Below are 23,949 nucleotides of genomic sequence, written 5' to 3' on the forward strand. Positions count from 1 at the left end.
ACCTTGTGGACGTCGATGGTTACAGAAAGCCAAAAGCCATTTCTCTTTAGGTTTGGAAGAGAAATGCGCAAAATATTCCGGATTATTCTCAACAATAGCTAACCCAAATTTGATTAAACTGAGGAAAAATCATCCAAGATTCAAGCATTTGGAGCCAAATTAATGTAATTATTTCCCCAGCAAAACTTTGCTCCACCCCCACACAAACACACGCTTTAATCATTTAGATTTCCATTATCGTCGCTTCCTCGTCTCATTACTCAACCTTGTTCCCTTGACTGCAGAGCCGCGAGCCCAATTTTAACCCTGTGCCTGCCGATCAACGACACGGAGTTTAATTTGAGTGTCTTTTTATCGTTATTATTTTTTTTTTAAATACATTTTCACCAAACGATATGTGAGCGGATATGGAAATTGGAAGCAGTGAGACGCAATTCAATCTGGCAAAAGAAGAGGATTCGTATAAAGTGTCGCCTTGTGACTAAAGCAATTACACTGAAGCGAGAATGTGCAAACCGGATCTTCAACCAGGCTGTCAATCACAAAAACCTGTGCACACGAGCAACCGCGTGTCGGCCTTCTCCTGCTTCAGCAACTTTCATATCTGAGGGGGGAAACAACACAACAGCGTCTCTGAACTGCTCACTTGAAAGCAAGCCATGTTGACACTTGCATGATGAGGAAAAAAAAAAAACGAAGCCATCTTTTATCAATGCTTTTTGATTCTGTTATGCACTTTCAGATACAGCGAGAGTGCAGATGACCTCAGATATCCTCGACGACAATTAAAAGTGTTCTGATGTAGGAAATCAGGAAAAGCTTGGCTGAGAATTACGAGCGGCGAATAAGTGAGCGAGCATGTTTGCCCCTCTTTGTCGAAAAATTGTCAAGCTATGATAGTGAAATAGGATTATCTTCACACACCCCCTCCCCTTGGGTAGAAAACACGTCCGCTTTAGCATATAAATGTAAAAACGGACTCAAGAGGGGTCAATATTGGGGGGATAATTGGGAAAACTCTAGGCAACATTGTGTGATTGTGACTTTCAATGGCTGAGGAAACTCATTACCGACGTGGGTCGGCGCGGGAGGCGGACCCTAATTGCGTGCCAGTTTGTAATTGGGCACGGTAATTGACAGCTGGATGAAGCAGGTGCACCGGAAAATGCGGCGGCAATGTATGGTCAGCGAGGGAAAATGGTGGGATGGAGAAACAGCTCTTTATACGTAAAACAAACATTAGATACGACTGTAAATTGTGTTCATTTCTTCACAGTGCTGATGTCATCACCTGGTGGTTTGCTCCAATTTGCTGTGATTGTACCCCATCACAGGGGGTCCGATGACCATGAGACTTTCCATCATGCATGTTTTCTTTTTCATCTCCAAACATACTGAACTCAATCAGGCAGGCCTTAATTCCTCACAGCGTACTTGCGGCGCCATCGCCGGCTTCTAATGGCCGCTCGTAATCAAGCACTGTGATTACGCACTCGGGGGGGGGGGAGCGGGCGCGTGGCGAGCGTCCCTTTTTTGGAGATGTCCTTTGCCTCGGAGCCAAGTGCACTCACGACCGAGAGGACGCGGGTGCTTCATTAGCTTTTATGCACGCCGCCTCTTCTTTGCTCTAAGACTTGCTGATTTCCACAGAGTGAAAATGGGCCCTGAAGAGCCCTTGATAGCTAGCATTAGCGTGCTGGTGCGCCGCCTGAAAGGATCGCTCATTGTGTGTTCTCACTAAAACCACAAAAGGGAAGAACGTGAATCCATAAAAAAGTTTACACATTTATCCTTACAAAGGCGCGATTGAGGATTAATTCTAACATTTCAGAGAGGCCAGACGGTACGTGGCGTCCTCCGCACGACGAGTGACATTCCATGAGCAAGACAGATGCTCGGCCGCGGCGACTCATTAGCGAAGGCCGCCGAGGTTGCGACCGGCAATGACGACTGTGACTATGCTGCCATCTGCCAGCTAAAAAAGCATCATACATGCTCCGTAGGGGGATGGCGAGGTCCAAATTGAAACCACCTGCACTTATGAAATACAGCAGGCGTGATTATTATAAATGGATTGGCGAAAAGTCTGAAGGGCAGGTCTGCTATTTTGCTTCCGCGTGATCATTTTAGAGACATTTCCTTCAACGATTAAGTTGTCGTCGAGATTTTGTCCAATTGCTTCCTGTAAGCTTGACGGACGATATCAAAAAGAAATTTCAAGTGTGGCGGTTGACGACTCCTAGAAAATAAAAGCACAGGTCCACGCAAGGTCAGATCTTGAGGAACAAATAGTATCTTGTTTGATGGGGCCGCCTTAAGAGCGGTGTCTTAAAACTCGTCTAAAAACACATTTTTATTCTTTGGTTTTTGACTCAGCTTGAGACTTGGCCTTGTTTTGGAGTTTTCTTGTATTTACTGTTTTTAGGTTATTAACTGCCTTGAATTTGATATGTCTGATTTTTATAGACATCAATTTTGGATGTAGTTTTTGAGTGGAGGGCTTTAATTTGGGTTTTAATCAAACAATACAACTTTAGCATGATATTATTTAAACAGGCGGGAAACATCTAAAAATGCGCGATGCTCATCAATAACAAAGTTTGCTTTTCATTTTTCGTGACTACGGATGAACAAGCATGCATGTATACACACACACACACACACACACGACACTGCCCGGGAGGCACGAGGCAAGATGAATTGCCACTAAGTGCTCGGCGAATCACATTACAGTCCATAGATTACAAGTGTTTGAGGTAAACCCCGCTGGCAACAAAATGAGTCTGATGAGTTGGCTCTTCGGCTGCGCTCATCTCTGCTTGGACACGTCGCTGATGCATTGCCTCTTTAAGAAAAAACGGGGGCGAAGCGAGCGACGCGTCGCCTTAATAGACTACGCTGCATCTTTGAATCTGTTTACCCTCGTCATCGTAATGAGACTGGAAATCGGAGCTCGGAAGAATTCGCAGAGGATGATTGGCTTCGGATCAGTTTGTTTTGTCTTGGTTTCTTTTAAAAGGAAGAACATGCGGGTACCTGTGCGTGTTCAGGTCTCAAAATGTGAACTCTCATGGCAAGTAAGCAGAGGTAAATGCCTGAAGAAAAGAAATCAACAGCACGTCAGCAATGCATCACCACCTCTGCTGACTGATACTTAAATGCCCTTTGGGCCCCAAGCAAAAAACACCACCATCGACTGTATATATATATATTTTTTTTTTGTATGCACACACCATCCGCGTGTGTGTATAAAGCACAAGTCCTCCGCGGCGAGGGATTAATCCAATCCATTATCTGGCAAGGCTCAGGGCAGCCCAATCGATGGCGCTTCTCAGTGGCTGCTGATGAACTTCCCTATGTGACAAGGTGTATCACTCAATGCTGTCACAGGGCAGCACCGAAAAGAAAAAAAAGAAAAAAAAACAGCCAAGGCCCAAACGCTGATAAAAGTGGCCAGCCCTGCAGCGGATCCAAACGAGCCCGACGGTGCTTATATTGACCTGTTGCGGTAACTAGTTATCGCATCCACACACAATAAATACAAACAGGATTGAAGCAAAGGGGGAAAAAAATCCCATTGCATTTGCTGTGTATTGTCCCGTGTCATTTTTAAGCCACCGCTTTCAAAGCAAAATGTGCTAAAAGTGCATTTGAAAAGAAACGCCAAGCTGTAACACAACCGATCTTGTGTTGCCATGGCAACAACAGAGCTGCTCTTTGCCTCATTACAACCCATCTAGCTATTATTTTAAAGGAAAATCGCTTTTCATACTGTTATTTATCATTATTACTATACCAGTGGCACATTCCAAAAATCAGGTACCACTGTATTAAACTGAACAGCAACAAAAAATGCATCACAGCCCAACATGGCAATCCAAGATGGCTTCTAGCGACACCATACGATAAGAAAAAAAGTTGAATAGTCTAAAAAGTGTGTCACGAAGCACACTCAATTAAACAACTTAATTGTTTGACATCATCCTGATAGCTTCATGCGAAATCACAAATGCTGCGTCAATTCGAGCGTGAAGCGTCATTACGCGCAATGAGGACAACGCCGAGGGTGGCGTCGAAACCCTTTGAGCTGAAGAAGTGAGAGGGATGATGGCGGCGGAGGGGATCAAAATGGCAGGACGGTTATGAGATGCCTTTTCAAGATGTCGCTGTTTTGGCCGCCACGCCAGTCAATCACGATTACAATGGCTGGGGAGAGACAGGAGCGGCGGCGCAGAAAGAGCACCAGTGATAATTACAATGCGAGGGACAAGATAATGGGAAGGCGCCGCGCTGGTCCAATTGCTTAGCGTTTGGCGCCCCCCCACAACGCCGCCACCACCGCCGCCATCTCTGACAACCGGCAATCATACCCCATATCAGCGGGATCCAAAATGAATTAATGTGACAAACGCACTCGCTAGGTTGCTCCATCGCTCTGAGAGGGTCAAAGAAGATTCACTTTTACTTTGTCGTCAGCAATATAAACACAGCAGACGTGAACAAGGAGACAAATATCTCATTTGACAACAAACTGTAGTAACATTTCTATGCCTGCGGTTATTCTACGGGTTAAATGAAGCCACTTTGAATTTAATTAACATATGGAACAAAAGTGCATTTATTTACATAATTGAGTTCTAAAACTAAAAGTCAGAGTCAATAAACTTGTTAAAACACAAATCTTGACTCATTTCTATTTCTCATTTAAAATGTTTTTTTTTCTTTGACATCTAAGATGTGGAATTTGCGTTCTTGCGTTATAATCAAAATCATTTGGGGGGATCATTAAATAATAATAATATTCTCACCAGTTTTCTAAAGCTGAGCCGTGATTGGTTGTGGCTTGTGACCGGCAACTGTGACGTCATTTTCAGTCGACAGCAAGTGGTAAAATGGCCGCCCCCTGAGATGGATAAAAACAGGCACATTTTATCTGTTTAATTCATATTCCACAAACAATACATTAATCACAATACTGTATTTTGACTAGTTGGGCTGCACTAAATATATGAGTACAAAGAAAATTTTCGGGTGGTTATCAAAGTTTCTGATATTATCGCCCCAACCAAATTGCTTTATTTACAATTGTCTCTATATTGATCCATGAACGTTTGTGTTGCATCAAAGAAACTAGCATCACTTAAAATTGAAGTACACAGTAATTATTTCAAGTCAATAACATGTTTTCACATGATTGAGTACCTGCGCACACTTTGCTTGAACGGTTGGCGGCGATCCCGAAGGCTCCCATCGCTCATCTTCAGCAAGGAAAACCACCTTGGTAATCAAGCGCATCATAAACAATTTCATTTTTATTAAGCCTCCTTTTTTATGCTTTATTTCACCGAGAGGCAAGTGATTAATGATCAAACAAAAGAGACCAGATGCACAAGTGTGAAAATACACTTAAATGCTTGTCATGCTGAGTTCAAATAAAATATGTCTTTATGTTACTTTACTGATAGTTAGGATTTACTCAGCATCAACAAAATTCAGCATGGTTTCTCTACCACCAGCAGATGGTGCTGTCGTGAAATAAAACTTGTAAACCTGTTGTGTGATGGTTCAACTGGATTTTTATGTAAAAACATACCCTTATTCTAATTTACGCTAACCTGGCAAAGAGACGAACTATTAAAATAAACCGTTGATTAAAACTATGTAGCAATTTCTTTGAAATGGGCAACACAATCAAGGGATGTCACAATTGTACAAAATGGAGTGACATTATACTTGGTGATAAAACAGTTAGAAAAACGAAATGACCCAGATAAGAGGCAGTTTTAAGATTTTACACTCACCTGGTCCGGTGCAAAATGGCGGCAGTAGGCCGCCATGTTCCGCTTCTAAGCGCCCCTCCAGTGTGGCTTGTTTTTATCTTTCGGTCCTAAGAGATTTGTGCGTGTGACTTTGGGGAAACATTTATAAATACTGTAAAAGAATCAATCCAACATACCAAACGCAAACGTCTTATGCGTGTAAGGAAACGCCAACCTTACAAACGTTTGGGTGTAATTGGGTGCACCTAACAGCAGATGGCAGCATAACATTGTGAATATTCTACGTTAGCATCAAGCTTGACATTTTTTAAAAATGTTTTTTTAAGCCAAAAACAAAACATATTTGTATCCAAGTTTAATTAAAACGGTTTATTTTACTCAACAAGTGGTGATCAATACAAATAAAATAAAATCTCTGGAATCCAAAAAAAATTACAAATTACAGCTGATTCAAACCTTGCTTTGGCACTAAAAAAAATACAAAAAGGCACTGTGTCACTTATTAAACAGTGAACCATGACCAAATAGTACATATATTTAGAACATTTTATTATGACTACAATTACCCGGAACAAAATGCTTGTATTTTCCTACAAAAAAAAAATAGTACAGTTAGGAGTGTCATCCAGTGCTAAGACTCTGTTTGTGCCACATACTTGCTGCAAAAAAGCATTAATTATTTGTCACCTTAGGCGGGTCAGTCTGCCCGGCCTTTATTATTAACACAAAAGAGACAGGAGGAAGACATTGGCACCGGATTTCACCTCGGCCCATTTTGGCTCCTGCCCCTAAATTAGGGAAAGCCTGCTCTGGAGTGCTGCAGTACGCACATCCCTTTGTGGGTGTACCCATTTATACGAATCCCTAGGATCCATTAATGTACCAAAGTTGCTCAGGAGTTGGTACACTTTTGACCTGAAAGCAGGACAGTTCCTCTTTTCTGTACCTTTCTGGTTGTGCAAATTCAGTTTTCATTCATCTTGTTCAGAGGAGCAATCTGTTTGACTGCCACACCACATTCTCGTTCAAGACATTCAGTACAACAGTCAGTCGTAATGCATAGTGATTTTTTTTGGGAGGGAGGCAGTAGGTGTGGTCATCCTGTGAGAGGCTCATTTAGCGCCCCCTACAGGAAACCATGCTCATCGAGTCCTTTCGGGGTCACCGGGTTCCACTTTGCAACGGGCTTGTTGGAAGTGGAATAGCCTGCAAAAGCAGAAATAGTAAGACGTATACGCTAAAGTTCAGGCGAACCCACTAGAATTTTTGAGGTACCTGGTTGTGGTCGGTCTGCAGGGAGTTGTGATGACTCAGCATTTGACACAGGAAGTCCTCTAGCGTCCACATCGCTCTCCCCTGAAGACGTGTGCTCCTCTGCTCTCATGTATAAGGCGGGCCTCTTATGGTATTTGGCCCGGTAAGTGTCCGTCATGCAGTTATCCACCGAGAAGTAAGTTGTGGGCAGAACCACATCGGGGGAGTCGGCGCCTTCTCGGCCCGGGAGCCGCTCTTCGCTCTCCGAGAAGTCGTTGCGGTCCTGGTCCGAAGACCTGCTGGAGCTGGCGTCGGACGAGAGCCTGCGCTCGGCGGGCGTCTCGATCCAGCGGATAAGGGTGTTGTTTGAGAGTGCAGGGGTGGTGCTTTTGGGCCGGCGGGTCGGTAGTTCTGGCGGTTCCGACGGGCTCGTGCGATCTCCGCCAAAGTGTTTAGGGGGTAGCGGAGGGGGGGAGTTGCGTGCAAAGTCATCATTGCGGAGCTCCTCGTGTTCAGAGAAGCGTCCGAGGTCGTCTGAACTGATCCAATCAGAACTGATCGTCTTTGGCAAGTAAGGCGGAACCGGGCTCACTGGACTATCAATGTTTTCTTCTTTGTCGCTGTCCAGGCCGTTGTTTTCCAAGACTCCAGGAGTGTATCGGAAGGCTCTTTTTCTATAAATAAATAAACAAATAAGTAAATATTGGTTAAATACATAAATAAATATATTTAAAAAAACATTGGTTAAGAAAATAAATAGAAATTAGTACATAAATAAATAAAATAAATAAAATTATTGAATAAATAAATGAATAAACAAACAAAACCAAAAAATAAATGAGCATTCGATTGACTGAAGATTAACATGAACGCATTGAAATCAATTTACCTCTGTAAAGGATTGTTTGAGTCATGCAGGTTCAGAGACTTTTTCCCTTGTTCACCTGGAAAAGAAAAACAAATAGCTCCTCAAATTTTATTTCCAGCACCAAATGGTCCGAAATAAACCTAGCCGACATCTGTCGCAGCTTTGACTTTACAAAGGGAACGATGTGATGATGTTTCAGGCGTGTTATCTAACAGGGGTCACAACGAGGCTCTGCGTCGGGAACGGAAGTATCAGAGCAGCTTGTGCCGCCTGGGGGGGGGCGAAGAGGGCACATCCAGTCTAGCCAATGAGCACGGACCCTCCAAAAGGATCTGGCGCCTAATAACATGGCGCCTACTAACATGGAGCTAATAAAGAACTCCAGCAGATTTACAAGAGCAAATAATGAAACGAGATTTCGGAGGCTCAGACTTGTACCTCTTAAAGCCCCTTTGAGTGTTGGCAGCGAATTTATGCACATCAGATTTCGTCAGGGTTTGTTCAAGGAAACAAATATACCCAAGTAGTTGGAATTGTGCAGTTTAATCTGAAGCGGACATTTTTTGTCTCATCATTCTTTCAGAAATAACCCCTTTGGGGCATTTTCGGACTGACCGCCAAAGAGTCCTGACCTCATAGTTTTTGTCTAGTCATCAGATCACCAAGCTAAGTTGGAAAAAGGTGATCCACGCAAACGGACGACGCGAAGGGAGTGAGCGGCCATCTGCCATGCGTCAGCACTCTCGCGCTCTCAAAGCATTAGAGGCTAAATCCTTTGTGCTGGCATGCAATTACACCGGGGTCAGAACATGCCCCGCCCACTCCATCCACGACGCTATTGCGTTTTTAAGCCGCTAAATCCACGAGGCAATTCACAATTTGAGAATGTTGATCTGTGATCTTTCTTCAAAATAAAGCGATGTCATTAAATGGCAATATAAAAAAGGGGGCGGGGCTCAATCTTACATCTACCGTTGTAATGTTAAAATGTCCGCCCGCTTGAGCGACAACCATAACTCAAACTTGGCCTCGGCAACTCAAGGACAGACAATTTACGCAAACAACGAGGCGAGGGAATCCATTAGATCAGCCCGTGGGTTCAAACTCATTCCGACAATATTTGTGCCAGGCACGAGGGGGGCTGGCGGGGTCGCAAGGTCAAGTGCGAGCGGGAACGCAAATAGCCTCTCCTGTACGGTTCTACAATGAGCAACCATGGACAATTTAGCGGCGGCATCAAGTATTCCACACGAGACCCCTCCGTGGTCCTTTTAAACGGGATCTCCGCCCCGCCACGTCTGAATGCCGGCCAGACTGACTCCAGACAGATAAAATGCTAGCATACAACAAAAACACCCCCCAGAGCGTCACCTGAAATGTTCTACAAATGGCGGATGTTTGTTTACATGAGTGTAAAAGGGGACGACGAGGCCACCATATGGAAAAATCCATAAATCTATTTTCTATACCGCTTTTCTTCCATAAGGTCACAAGTGAACTCCAGCCTACCCCGGATTGCTCGGTAATTAAACTTTCCCTCATGGGAAAAGGGAGCAGTCGACTTGAATATTTTGTTCTGGCACAGGTGGCCATGTTGAGGCGATGGACAAGCACATCGAGTACTTTGCCAAACAAGTTGAGCAAGTTTCAAGACGGTAGTTTCAAGCTTCTCGACTTGTACTCACTCCGCCCTGAATTCAAAACAAAACAAGACCACTACGCCTACATCCGCTAGAAGAAAGAAAGAAAAATAAACAAAAGAAGTTGGGGAGGGCAGAAATGACTTTTAAGCCTAGTCTGATGAAAACATTCTTGGCTGTTGTTTTTGTGTTTCATTCTGAAACGCAACATGACCTGGCAATAAACACGCCTGCGATTTGGGTTCCCGTCTGAATACACCTTCTGACAGACATTTTCGGCCCGGCTGAGCACAGCTGGGTGGCCCTTACAAGCTCGCTCGCTCGCTCGCTCACCATCATCAAGATTAACTCAGAGTTCCTGTTGAGGAAATTTCAGTTTTTAACATCGGTGAGCTTTAAAATCATATTACTTCCTGAATTTTTTATTTATTTTTTTCTTTCAAATGATGTTGACAACTTATTCCTCCTTCAATCAGTAAGTTATGACAACTGCTCTCATCATAGCACAAAACTGGAAGGGCAAAAAAATGATTTTGAATCTTCGGATACATTGGAAATATTCTCGAGTGCCTTTTTTCTTTTAAAGATAGTGACTTACCAGGAGGAGAGGAAGTTTCCGATTTGTCATCATCACTTCCCCTCGGAGGGAATATATCCCTAAAAAATAAATAAATAAATAAAATTATTTGTTAATATTACATGAAAGATGTCATACAATTTTCCATAACAATTTCCAGGTGAGTGTGATGTTACGATTAGGGATGTTCGATACCGTTTTTTTCCAAACCGATACCAGTATGAGTACTCAATCTTGAGTAGTCACCGATACCAAGCACCGATACCACCATGCTACTTTTGATACACAATATTTACCCAAACAACAATGAGAGATCATTTTTAAAAAATATCTTTATACTCCAATCAATATCAATTGTCCTTAAAATTGCACTATAATAGTATCGGCCAATGTCGCGAGTACCGATACCGTGAAATAAGCCCGGTATGGCCACCAATACCTGGGATGGACACTCCCCCATCCCTACTTTGCTTTTTGATACAAAAGTGGAATGAATGCATTTATTTACCGTGACAGATGCAGCTCAGGTATGGGCCGTAATTCTTTAGGGGGAAAGTTCTCCACAACGGGTGAATCCAGATTGGCCGAGCTATTGCTAATTCTGTCGCTACTCTCGTAGCCGGATTCCGTTCGCTGGATTTTCCAGTTGTCGTAGACTTTAAGCGTCGCCGTGCCCTTCGTCCTGTCCTTGTCACCGTAGCCGCCCCGGCCGAGCGAATCCAGCGAGCTGCGACTGCTGCCGTTTTCGTGCCTCTGGTCGTCCTCGTAGATGGTCATAAGGTTATTGGGCTTGCGCTCCTCCCGTCCTCCCGACGTCACCTCCCACTCTCGTGTAGGCGACTTGCTGCGAGGCCATCTCCGCGGGCTTAGCTGCGGCCGCTCCGGACCGGCCACCTCGCCGTCGTCGCCTCTCAAGATGCTGTCCACATTGAGCGCCTCCCTCATAGGCTTCCAGGGACGATTGGATCTGCTGCGACCGTTCCCCGCACTCCCGGGACGCCCACGGGAATCCTGGCTGCTATCTGTGTCGTAACCGTTAGTGTCCGCTCTCCTGCTGTACTGAGCGCTTCTCACGCCCGCCAAACTGGGTAACACTTGAACCCTGGAGCTGGAGTGAAAGGACTCGTGAGAAGGCCTGCTGCTAAGTTGGGGTGGGCGCTCACTCCGCGTGGGACCTTTCCCCTGACTGCTGTACAGACGAGGCTCTACGTGTTGCCTGAATTTAATTCCCGGGGGGGAGATAGAGCGAGAGTTGGCCCGGTCTTGACCCGGCTCTGTGTGGGAGTAAAATTCATATTGTCAGATTCAAAGCGGCGCACTTTGAAGCAGGTGATACAGAGGCGACAGGATATCGAGTTATGAGGTTGTTCAAAATATAAAAAATAAATAATAATAATATTTTTTTATAAAAAGGAAGTCGGGCAAGACACAAATATCACCGCACTTTTCAAGTAATATAATGTTTGATGATAACAACAACAAAGAAAATATAAATATAACCAATACAATATAATAAATAACAAATAAAATAAAATCTAAATATATTAATAAAATATTGGTAAAAAAATGCATGTGTTGTGCATTTTGTTTTTTTGACTGAAGAGGGAAATCAGAGAATTCCAACTGAGCGAGAGCAGGATGAAAGAGAGCTCAGACGGACGTCAGCAGTTAATCCTCGTTCTGACACGTCGCTCCCGAACCCGCGCTTACATAAGGTCCGCTGAATCCGAAACGCGGGCCGTTCTCGTGTGTGTCATAAAAGCTTGGGAATTCTCCCCGTGCGTGTTTTATGCGCGGCGTCACATGTACAGGCTGGACATGAGGATGTTTGACCGACCTCTGGAGCGTGATTCCGGCCGGCGATGACCGCTTCGATCAGAGTCTCTTCCGACTGGATGCGCCTCTCTGCCGGCTCGCTGTGAAACTTCTCTTACAATCTCTCGGAATTGACGCTTGGGCTCGTCGGTGCCGAGTTTCACTATCAAACAAAGTGTATACAATAGCAAGAGTCATGAGGGTACAGAAAGGTGGTTTAAACTTTTTTTTTAATTTAATTAAATTGTTATTTATTTATTTATTTGCCATTTACTTATTTTTATTTAACTTTGCTTCTTTTATGTATCTGTAGGTCCCAACTACTGGGTGATCATTGCCAATTTTTTTTTTCCAGACAGATACCAGTTCTCCAATCTTGAGTAATCACCGATACCAAGTGCCGATACCACTAGTAATTAAAGCAATGACCTATATTTTCAATATACCATTTTTCCTTCAAATTGCATGAAATTAATGTTCTACTTCCTGATTTTAAAATGGCCTCAAAAGTACCGCCACCTCAAAATAAGGCTGGTATCTGTACCGATACTGACACTTGGTATCTGTACTCATCCATCTTGAGTTCCAACTGTGGGCATCTAATTCAAATATCTCAAAGTGTACCTTGCCCGCGTCCTCCGCTAGTATGAGCACCGCTGCGGCTAAAGGTGTTAGACGTTTTCTGATGTAACGAGCGTGGAAAACTCAGCAGCGCGTTCAGATTCTCCTTGGTCAGTTCCAACTTCTTCGGAGACGCAAGTGGAGATGTCACACCTAAACCGGGAAGATGAAAACACATTGTTGCACACGTGAGCCCACCACGCCATGCTTTCAGGCCGGCTGCCACCCGACTTGGACCTGGTCTACGGCCAGCATGGAAGGTTTTGAGGAGGATCTTTAAACGGGGATAAAACCTCACAAATCCTGGGGTGTATAATCCAAGAGCGAGATGTTGCTCTCTCTCTCGCTCTCTGCCTGCACGAGATTGACTTCAACACATCCACCATTCCATTTGCATGACTTGCCTTCTTTATTTTCAAGTTTCTTGTACTGGGTTTGCCTCAGGTTCTGTTGTGATGCATCCTCTGGCGTTATGGCGCTGCCATTGGGGTTGGCGTAAAACAGCAGGAGAGGCTGGAAGTGACCTTTAATACATTTGCTGACCACATCTTTCCACCTGGACCCGACCTAAAGTGAGAACATCAGGAGAAAGGACAGCATGTGAATAAAAAAAAAAAAAAAAAAAAATCACAACCGCTCCCACATTCAAATAAAAGCCGTGAGCAGCGGCAGATGTCGGAACAGAAGCCAAAGCATGACTGAAAAGAAAACGAGGATGAAACGCGTACTCGCAGTCCAATTGGCGAGCGCGTGGAACAATCACATTAGCAGGGCTTCGTCAGGTGGCGGCGCGGAGACGCCGCAAAGGCGAGCTGTGGGCTAACAGATGCCCGTGTGCTTCTTAATTAAGCAAATGAAGATTACAGCGGCGAGATGAGGGAGAGCAGGAACAACGGAAAATGTGCTAGCTATTGAAAATGCAAGCATGGGAAAATGGAATACAATAAGCAAACTATTAAGTCAATAAATAATATATTTTACAAAGTAGATTAAAATATTTTTTTTAAATTATGTTGGCTCACAATTCATATAAAAAAAAAAAGTCAGGCAGCTTCAAATATCGAGGTGCATTTAGTTTCATTTGGGAAATTATTCCAAAGTGTTTCATTACGTAACTTCAGGGTTAATTAATTGACTTTGGACATTATAAAAAGACGAGTTTATGCTTGAAGTCAAGCGGCCACGCAGAATGCGTTCATCTATGGAGGTTCTGCTGTATCTATGGACAATTTGGCGCTGATCCAAATTAGGATTGCGCAGACTTGGCAGCTAGCTTGCCTGAGCTCTGCGCAGTGCGACTTGAGGTGGGCATAAAATGGTGAGCAACCATTTTGTAGTATTCGACTTTGTTTTGAAACGCAAAATAATGGTTAGTGTACGACTGAGGCACCTCTTTGACGGTGGCGTCATCGAAGAAGACCCACTTGGAGGTCTTGGTGTGGTAAGCGAAGGCACAGTAGTGGCGGCTGGAGTAGCAGATCATCCCCACCAGCTGCAGCTCACCCTTTTTGGCGTGCTCGTCGGTCACTCTGTAGAAAAGCTGCGCACACAAAAACAGCGGCTTTAAATCACAACTGAATAAAAGATCCAAAAGAAAACCGGTGAAGTCTAAAGGTTATTTAGCACAAAGGTGCTGGTTTTGTAATAAAAGTTCTCATCTCGGTCACGTGATACAGTAGCAAAATTTGAGCACAAAAATCTTAAAAAAAAAAAAAAAATCTAAAAATTTTGGGGGACAAATAATTATACCAAGATTTTTGATTATATATTTTATTTTATTATTTTATTTTATGTTATATACTGGTCCATCAAAATATCATTTTGCATGAAACCAGTTTGTGGACCAAAAAATATTGGGTGACCCCTTGCCCAAAACACACACACAAAATATAAATTCCCGAGGGAAACGGCACTAGAATGTCAAAAAATAGGTTTGGTTTAATCCTCACGCGTTTCCTGCTCCGCCGGTTCTCACCCTCGCAAACAATAGCTTGCAAACAATCGGGGCGCTGGTGGTGGGTCTGCATTTAACACCCAATAATGTCACATTAAACACTCCGGAATGAATCGAGGCTTTTTGCGGCGAGAGTTCGAGAAACATGCGGGAGAGAGGGCTGTCAAATAAACAAACTCAACACTTGAGTGCGGAAGTTATGTAACGTGTGAGGAGCCCACCCCCATTTGATTTCCAGCAGCGCTGTACAACTCGCCAACAGCGTTCAAGCTCCTCTGGTAGGGAGGGGATTTGAACCGGTTGACACGAACTAAAAGTAACGGGGGGGGGGGGGCTTTTTGATCAGCGGGGCAGGGAGACCCCGGCGGGGCACCGACTGATTACGCAACGTTCGCAGCTGACGACGGCGTGCGTGGTGTGTGCGGCGCTCACCGCTGACAAGCTGAGGTGAGGCCCCAGCGAGCGTATCACGTCCTCGGTGAGGTCCGACTGGTCCGAATCCCACACGAAGCCGATGGTGACGATCTCTGGGGAGTTCATGAGGACACGTCTGATCCGAATCCTCTGGCCGCATTTGCTCTAGAGCGGGAAAATCAAAATCCTGAACTCATTCACCACCAGCCCAATTCAAATGGACGTCTATAACTGTCATTGGTAATGAATGAGTTGATTTCTAAACAGTTTCCAAGACACTTACGGGACAGTTACGGAGGTCTCCGACTGTACACGCCGCTTGTAACAGTTCTCCAAAAGTTTCGTCCTTGCGCTGTAACATCTGTTGGCTGAGGAAGAGGAGAGCCAAACGGACAAGTGAGGCGGACGAGGACGGTAATGAGCATGTTTTTGGTGCTTTACCAGAGCGCGGTGGTGGAGACGTAATGAACCAGCTCTATAAACGGCAGCGGGTCAGATGAGGCCCCGCAGCTACGGCACACAGACTGCAGACGGGGAGACAAAGTGAGCAAAAATGTCTATCATTGTTGCCTGGCCAATTACATTCACTGCAGTAGCGAAAATGACTCAAGGTTGTAGTGTGCATGCCGGGCCAGCAGTTGGCAGTGTCACAAAAATGTAAATCCGAGTTGTAAACATGGTCATTCAGCAAGCAACATTTTTTTTTTTTAATTGTTAGTTTTTTTTTTTGGTTTAATAAGATCATTAAAGAAAAGTGCTAAAAAATTATGATAATTTTAATTTAGACTTTAGCAGAATAGGTTAAATTAATTATAAAACTGCAGATTTTTATTTTAAATGGCTAAAGGGGAAATTGGAAAATGAAATGTTTTTCTGTAGAAAGGGGCAGGAAATGTGACATTTTCCCTGTGCTCCTTTTCATTACAATCTTGTGTTTTCATATAAACATAATAAAAATGCAATGTAAATCATTTTTGAATGCAAATTTTTTCATGTATTTTAGAGTGAGGTCAAACTGGTTTGTTAAAGCGAGTCAGCATCACGCAAAACCCAGTGGTGTTTGCATGTCTGTGTGTGTCTCACACACACTCCCTCTCTCCCACACACACACACGCACACACACACACCATCTGTGATTTAGTGGCTTCTGCTGATGCTGCATTGAAGAACCTGAGTCCAATCAAATCGGCCTTACTCCACTGAGGCCGCCCGCTATCAGAACGTGACGGATTGGACTCGCACAGTCTCCGACGTTGATTCATGCGCGCGCCTTGCGAGTTGAGGTTTCCGGCATTGGCGCAAGCGAATTGCGAGCGAAATGACGTCCCACTGACCTGCTCGTAAAGCGACATGGCAAACTTCTGATGGGTGATGCAAGACTTTGAGGTGCACGCGTCCGTCTCCTCGGGCACGATGTGCAAGTGGATTCTCTCCAGTATATTTTCCTGTCACACAATATTACATCAATCAACAACAACAACCCCAAAAAACAGCCTGGCTAAGAGCGCCCAGTCAGCTTTGGGATGGGACAGAGCGAGGTGAAATTTAGCCATAAGGTTTCAAAGACAAGTGCCCGGTGACTCAGGTGTTGTCAAGTCTCCACGTGATAAAATATTCAAGACTGCATGGTTGCAGCTTCACAGCCAGTTCATCTTACAACGGATGCTAAATTCTCCAGTGGTGTGTCAAGAGTTCAAGCGTGAAGATCTGTGGGCAATTAATGCTGTTGCAAAAACAACTTTGCCGCAGAGCCATTGTAAATATAGCTAAATTTTTTTATTTCCTTATTTATCTTATCAACCTTATTTCCTCAATTACTACTCATCAAGATGTAATAGGATGGGTATCATTAATATTATTATTAATATTTATATTAATTTTAAATAATAATTATTATTATGATGATTTTTGACAATATTTATATTAATTTTAAATAATAATAATAATAATATTCATATTAATTTTAAATTATTAATAATAATAATAATAACAATATTATTATTTATATTATTATTATTCAAAGAAATTATTATTATTATTATTATTATTATCCTTGACTAATGGATTCTTCATTAGTGGTATCGATGCTCGCCCATACCAAAAAAATATATGTCAAACTCAGACACGAGATGGGGGGGGGGGAAGTAAAAATAAAAAAATAAATAAATACATTTAAAAAAATAAAAAAATAATTTTGGGGATTTTCACAGGTGCCATTTGGCTCATGGCTTAAGCCCCTCGAACCAAAGCGGCAGCACCTAGCAAAGACTCGGCCTAGTATTTGCTTCGGTTGTCCATACTAACCCTTTCTATTTTGTTATTTTTTTTATTTGCTTTAAAATCAACACATTCGGCGTAGCGCAGAAGTGATGTGATGCAATCCTCAGCACTTATATAATCTGTCATCTCGATATTTAGCGGCAACCTGCTAGGGGGCTCGATGGGAGAGGAAAGGAGAGACAGAAGCTCTTTGCTGTGACCTCGCCAAACAGTTTGTTGCGGTACACACGGGTCCACACACTCTCCCGGTTACGCTCGTTTCCCTCCCGAGGGGTTTCCAGAGGAACTTACAAAGCACTCTGCGGCATCGTCCATGAAGCCCAGCTGGAAGCGCTGCTCGTCCTTAAAGGTCTCGGCCAAGGCGTGACGCAGGTTGTCTGAAGGCAGCGCTCGCTCCCGACTGTGCTGGAACTGGGAGAAAATGCCCTGAGGAGAGAAGAGGGGGAGTTGGTGCAAAAAAAAAAAAAATTGCTCTTCCCCGAAACGCTCTTTACCTTTAATGCGCAAAAGATGCACGACTCGCCTAAACAGAAGTGGCCTGGTAGCTGCCTCAAGCTTCGTCTGAAGATGTCAAGCTGCCAAAGAACCTGGACAAAAAAAACAAACATTGTTTTGCATTTCCAAGGTCTTCCAGAAGAGAAACCACGCCGGGGGGTGGTGGGGGGGGGTAGAGACTGCTCATCTCCAACCAGCTCATCTGCCGCCTCACCCCGTGAGTCACGCAGGGCTGGAGGGTGACCTCACTCCAGGCGGCTGACTGGAAAACCATGAGGCAACCCGCCAGCCAACACCCCACCAGTCACACAACACAACTGTCAAGTGTATTGTTACGTCGTACAACACGGGGGGGGGGGGGGGGGGGGGTGACTAAAACGACTTGACGTTCAGCTTTGGCAAAGACAAAAATAAATGTAGAGACTAGATTGTGAATAATAAAAAAAAATAATAACTGGGAGAAATGTCATTTTAAGCATTTCTAGGGTAGAGGAAGTATTATTATATTTTAAGGGGATGACGCAATTCTGGAACAGGTGTGTGAGCTGTAACGCTCGAGTATCACGTCACTGACGTCACCTAATTCCGAGTTTCCCAACTGTTTCTGTCACAAAGAATGAGTCAAATGTGATGACACACCATCCAACAAAATTATCCATTCTTTATCCACTGCAGCTCATTTTGATTTTTTCAAGTAGTGCAAACAGTACAATTCTATTATTTTTCCAAATCCAATAATACTGATTTTATATTGAACTTTAATGTCACTTAAAATTTGTTGTGATAGTCATGACTCAGCAACTCTACAGTCCCAAACATTTCAAATTTGCTGATTTTACATTTTTTTTTGTGAACAGAGCCTGAGTGTTAAATGATCTAATTTACCTCAGATATTTAATTTATTGTTCAATTCTATTTGTTGATCTCTCATCGCACTCTAATAAACCGTCACACATCATTTAGGACTAATGAACCGGCACGCCGGCTAGATGTTAGCGGAACAAGCCAAGTCGTACCTGCACGGCGCTGTTGAGAAAGCAGCTGTTCTGGCCCGGTTCGTTCAGAAGTCCTTTGGTGGGGGCCAGAGACATCATGCTCCCCGGCTGGTAGCCCTTCCCCAGATTGCTTCCGGGCTTCCTGAACAACCTGAGTAATGCCATCGGGTTTACTTGAAGGAGTAAAGTGACCCCTGAAAAAGTCTGGGGCTATGTAATCCCACAAGCTGTAGATGTCCTGCTACACATGGGCCACTAGTCCATGTCTTGCGTGCATGAGGAAGGTCTAAAAATCAAAAGGTGGGTCCGAGGATGGGGAGGCGTGGTTTTATAATCCAAGTAACACGTCTGTGAGGTTTACTGGTCCACAGGTGAGATGTCTTCTAACCACTGAGGACTCTTCTTGCCACATATTTGTGATGCTTCTCAGGACATTCGGCGGTCTGAAGATCCACGTTCAGCTTCTGTCCAAAACAACCACAATGAGATCATTTGGATTTCACAACCTGGCTAGGAATCTTGTATATCATTAACATTCATAAATTTTCGATGGCGGCCTTTGGAAATCAAATGTTCCCCACCCTTGGCCCAACTGCAGATTTTAAGGAATGTCAACAAAGCTTGCACATTAACTTTTACAAACAGCTCTTAAAACAGAGGACAAGGTCGAGTTGGAGCGCGTACCCGGCAACGGCGGCGCTTTCACTGAGCGTTGACAAACAAAACGTTTGTCAAGCCAAAACAAAAAAAACTGACTCGCGGTAGCCAGGACATGTCACCAATTGAATCTCATTATTGTCACTCATTAATCTTCTGGTTTATGCGACACATTAACCAAGATGAATGTAGAACAAAGATGGCCGAACATGTTTACGTACAAAGACCAAAAGAAAACTCGAACCTTACCGCAAGTTTTTAGCCAAAACCAGTCCGACAACATTTGCCATTGTGGTATTTCAAGAATCCCGGACAAGATGACAACACGGCAAGCATGGAAGAAACCATTCGCGTTTAAACGCTGCTTTGACAAGTCATCATCCTCGTGCGATTCAATTAAAGAGTGGCGGGGGAGCGGGCTCGTACTTTGCAGCCCGGCCTCCATGGCAACGGGATTCCGAAGCAATCACTTAAGCTCGGAGTTGCTTAAGAGTTTTGCAGATTAGTTTCAGGTCTGGCGGGAAGAGTGGAACGCGGCGCCGTCCTGCCACTGCTGTACGCCGAGCGCCGCACTCGAAAGCGGCAGCTATTATCAGGTGTGACGAGGTCAAAGGGGCTGTCAAAAAAACACCTGCCAATCATTTTGACGCCCTAAATACAAAGAGTCAATCCCATGTATGACACTAACAGACACTTACTGTTAGCTAAGATGCTAGCTAGTAGCAATGAAGATATTTCACAGAGATCATTCAAATTTCACGGCTAGCTAGCCATGACATATTTTTTGTCCGACAAAGCATTTCGAAATTGACCCCTGACACATTTTTAGACTGAGCCGGACCAGGTTACAAGCCACAGAGGTTAAAGAGGCGCATGGCGAAAGAGTGACGAGCCAGCATCGGCATTCTTACAGCCTGCCATCATCTGCCATTTTACGATTGTCTAATAAAAACCCAATCTCCATGAGAAAATCGGATCCCCCTTGAAATCAATTTCAGCGGCTCGGTCGCCGCCTTGGGTTTATCCATTGGGCAACGACCGACAGCTCAACAGACAGAAATGATCGTTTTTCCCTCCATCGAAATCACATTTTCCCCCAGCATTGACTCATGGAATGCCGAGGGATGGAGAGCAGTCTACTTAATACGCGATAAAAAGGAAACCATTGATCCCAGTATGGAAATTGGGTCACTGCATCAGCTGGATCAGAACACACACAAAAAAAAAAAAAAAAACATGAATAGCAGAGAACAGAACAATCAGGCAAACACGATGAATCAAAAATGGGTTTAAAGTTTTTAAGGGACATTTTGTGACGACTAACGGAAGAGATTCACGCAGGCTTGAAATGAAAACGGAATAAATACTCTGAGCTGCCCAGTTTTATAAGCAAATATGATTTGTTCTGTTTCTTTTAAGGGGAAGTCCGGAAGCCCGCCAATAAAAAGGTTCGCCCAGGAAGTGTCAAGTGAAAAAAAGTCCAGAGCTTCTTTCTCCCCGGTCATTTAGAAAATGTACAAGCTAGCGCCTCGGAGCAATCGCGCGAAGAGGCGCATCAGCAAGTCTGGACTCGGGGGCCGAGGGAGTTGAAGCTTTGGCGCCAAGTCATCGGCATTTGATCGACTGATGGACGAGCTCGTTAGGAAGGCCCGCTTTTGCGCGGGAGGCAGGAATTCCCGATGACTCCATACAAAATCCGATCCATTTTTTTCCCCGTGTGAATTTCCTGAACTCCTGTTCAGATGGCTGAATGTGCTTTCAAAAAAAATACAGTTTATTTCCCGACAGACAGAAGGTGGCTGTGGAGCCTTTCGGACAACAATGCCACGTTCGGGCCTGCGGAACAGATCGGATCACCCACAGGGCGCTGACTCACTCGCTAGTCCTCCTCGCTGTTGTCCAGCAGAGGAAAGGCTACAACAACACAAAAGCACATGTTCCGGGATCCAAGACTTCCCACTCGAACGACGTGTGAACGAGAGCAAAACTCTTGCTTTCCTTTTCACTTAAAAACAATTAGTTAAAAATTGAAATCAAACAGTAACCAAGTCAAGACTTTGTTAATCAATCCCCCTGAAAAAAATAATAAAGTATGCATTTCTCCTAGGGCTGTGCAATTCATCGAAATTCAATTACAATTATTGCATGATTACAAAATTGGCATAATCGTAAGGAAAACAGATTATTAATAGACATAATTTTTGTTTATACAAGGACGATATACTTGAATTTATACAGTACATTTATTTGCATTGTTCTAAAAAATTTTTACATGTTCGGTCCATTAAAGAAACTTTCATAATTATTGCGTTTCAAAGAAATCTTATAACAAACGATTGTTTACACAATCATGATTTCAATTATTACCGAAATAATCGAGATTCAGTAACCTAAATATTCAAGTTAATGTGTAAACAAAGGCCTTGAAGTGGCAGTGAATTTATATAGCAACATTTGAGCAATTGGAGTGTAAGATATTATTTATTTTGGGGGGGTGGGGCAATGCCAAGGAATGATTTGCATTCTACCACTTCTTTTCATGTCAAGAATTCCAACATGTCAGTTTCCTTTTAGTCCTAAAGTGTGTCACTTCAGCAGCTACCATCTTGACCCCCAGTAACCTAATTTTTGTCCTTCCAGAATCATGCCAGCAGACTTTTCCCGCAGAGCTCTTGCAGGGCAAACAAAATTCAAACAGAAAAGACATAAAACAGGTTTGTCGACATGCTTTGAACTCCCTCTTGAAGGACAGAAATCGACCACAATGGTGTCATTCAGGATGAGCCGTACAGCTCAGATAACGGCATTGGATCACGACACTTTTGGTTTTTCACCAGAGAAAGCAAATATTGCATCGTGCAGGTTGTTGCAGGTGGTCGTCCATCCATTTTATATTCCAGGGTACAACCTGGAACACGTCACAAATTATTAACCCCACAGCTGGGATTCGAACTCAGAACCTCGAGTGTTTCTTTAAAACTGCCAATATGAGAATATTTTGACCACTTTTAGCATTCGTTCTTTCTTTCAATACTTCAAAGTCGACATTCCATTGTGTCTGCTCCTCATACTGTTAGTGTGGAATATTGTTTAATAAGTTTATTGGTCGTCTACCTTTTTATCCACATCGTAAATAATCCCGCAGAGAAAGTGTATATCTGGTGTTTTGTTGGAACTGCGGTTTATTAATACTTAATTCTTTAAAAACGCAAATTGTCAAGTAGGTTTTTGATGATTATTTTTGTAACTTTGCCCTCCGACTTGTTGTTTTACTACCACACGAGTGAACACTTGACTTGGCTGGCAATCAACATACGACAGAGATGCGTAAACAACAAACTTTTTTTTTCGCACAAGATGAACTTTGACATCGCTTTATATTTGGCTTAATTCGTTAGTCATGCTTATAATGCTTAACTTTGTTTCATATACTGGTCGACCTGACTTCCTGATTCTTGCGCTTACCTGCGTTCAGGTACGTTTCCAACACGCAGTACTCAAATATAAACAATGATAATAATAAAAATAAATCAAAAGATTTTTAAAAAATAATTTACCTTGGCGATAGTCCGAAATAGATGTGCTTCCAATATCTTCAAAAGCAAGAGTTGCGAAATTGAAAAGTGGGAGGAGACGTAGGGAAAAACCGCAAACTTCCGTCCTTGTTTTCAACTCCAAATGTCGCCTTTCTTGTGATAAATAATTCCTTTTACGGTTTGAAGCGGATTTGCTTTGAAGGCTGCGATGAGGAAGAGGAAGGGAGGCTAGTTCAGCGGCGGTAGTCCCGGACGAGGCACCATAAACGGACCGGCCCACTTTGTTGCTTTCGGCACCTGAACTGGATTCGAGATGTTTTTCGAGGAGAGATGGACGAGATGTCCAAGTCAAGTCACGCCCCTTCCTCCTCGACTCTCCTTCCTGCGGCGTGTACATACACACTTGCGCAAGTTGCACATTGCATGCACATTTGCTATTTCTGCACTACTGTGTGTCAGCGAATGATTCAACGGGACGGGGGTGAAGAGGGGGCGGGGTGCTGGGTGTTAAATATTGACTGGCCATGGCACAGTTGTACGGATTGCATATTTGTTGTATTTTTTTTTTTTTCCAACGGAGCACAGCGGAGGCAAAAGTGACATCTGCAGGCTCTCGTTAGCCAGACGCCATCTGCGTTACGAACTCGTGTTATATAAAAGCCCCGTACAATTAAAGCCCAACACACTTTTAAAAAATAAAATAATAATCTTTGTTGTCCACTGTATGTGTTAAATACTTCCTTGTTTTGGTATACAGTAATCCCTCGTTTATCGCGGATGATTGGTTCCAAAAAACACCCGCGATAAGTGAAATCCGCGAAGTACGGTCACCAACAATAAGGACTGGGCAGGCTAACGAGTTAGCGGAAAGATGCTAACTCGCGAGCGAAAACGGACTTCTAAAGGAATGTAAACGAACATTTGGAGCAATACTACATTGTCCGAAAGGTTAGACACGTTTCCTCAATTTAGAAGTTTTATTTTGACTTTTAAATGTTTTTTTAATTTGGAAAAAAAATCCGCGATGTAGTGAAGCCGCGATAAACGAAACGCGAAGTAGCGA

The 23,949-nt window shown here is 43.6% G+C and overlaps 1 protein-coding gene across 1 annotated transcript; it reads right to left on the minus strand.

Moving 5' to 3' along the window:
- Positions 1 to 6,134: 6,134 nt before the first annotated feature.
- Positions 6,135 to 23,322, minus strand: LOC125977725 (inactive ubiquitin carboxyl-terminal hydrolase 53). Its single transcript, XM_049734599.2, has 17 exons — positions 22,908 to 23,322; positions 18,715 to 19,157; positions 17,698 to 17,790; positions 17,495 to 17,629; positions 16,258 to 16,368; positions 15,365 to 15,447; positions 15,207 to 15,291; positions 14,942 to 15,088; positions 13,946 to 14,095; positions 12,960 to 13,122; positions 12,559 to 12,708; positions 11,957 to 12,097; positions 10,628 to 11,393; positions 10,141 to 10,199; positions 7,924 to 7,978; positions 7,056 to 7,708; positions 6,135 to 6,986 (listed from the first exon to the last, which is right to left on the minus strand). Exons 2-17 carry the CDS (start codon positions 18,856 to 18,858, stop codon positions 6,907 to 6,909), a joined length of 3,015 nt encoding a protein of 1,004 aa, XP_049590556.1. The 5' UTR covers positions 18,859 to 19,157; positions 22,908 to 23,322; the 3' UTR covers positions 6,135 to 6,906.
- Positions 23,323 to 23,949: the final 627 nt, after the last annotated feature.

Source organism: Syngnathus scovelli, chromosome 1 (genome assembly GCF_024217435.2).
Source record: "Syngnathus scovelli strain Florida chromosome 1, RoL_Ssco_1.2, whole genome shotgun sequence".
NCBI classification, from domain to species: domain Eukaryota; kingdom Metazoa; phylum Chordata; class Actinopteri; order Syngnathiformes; family Syngnathidae; genus Syngnathus; species Syngnathus scovelli.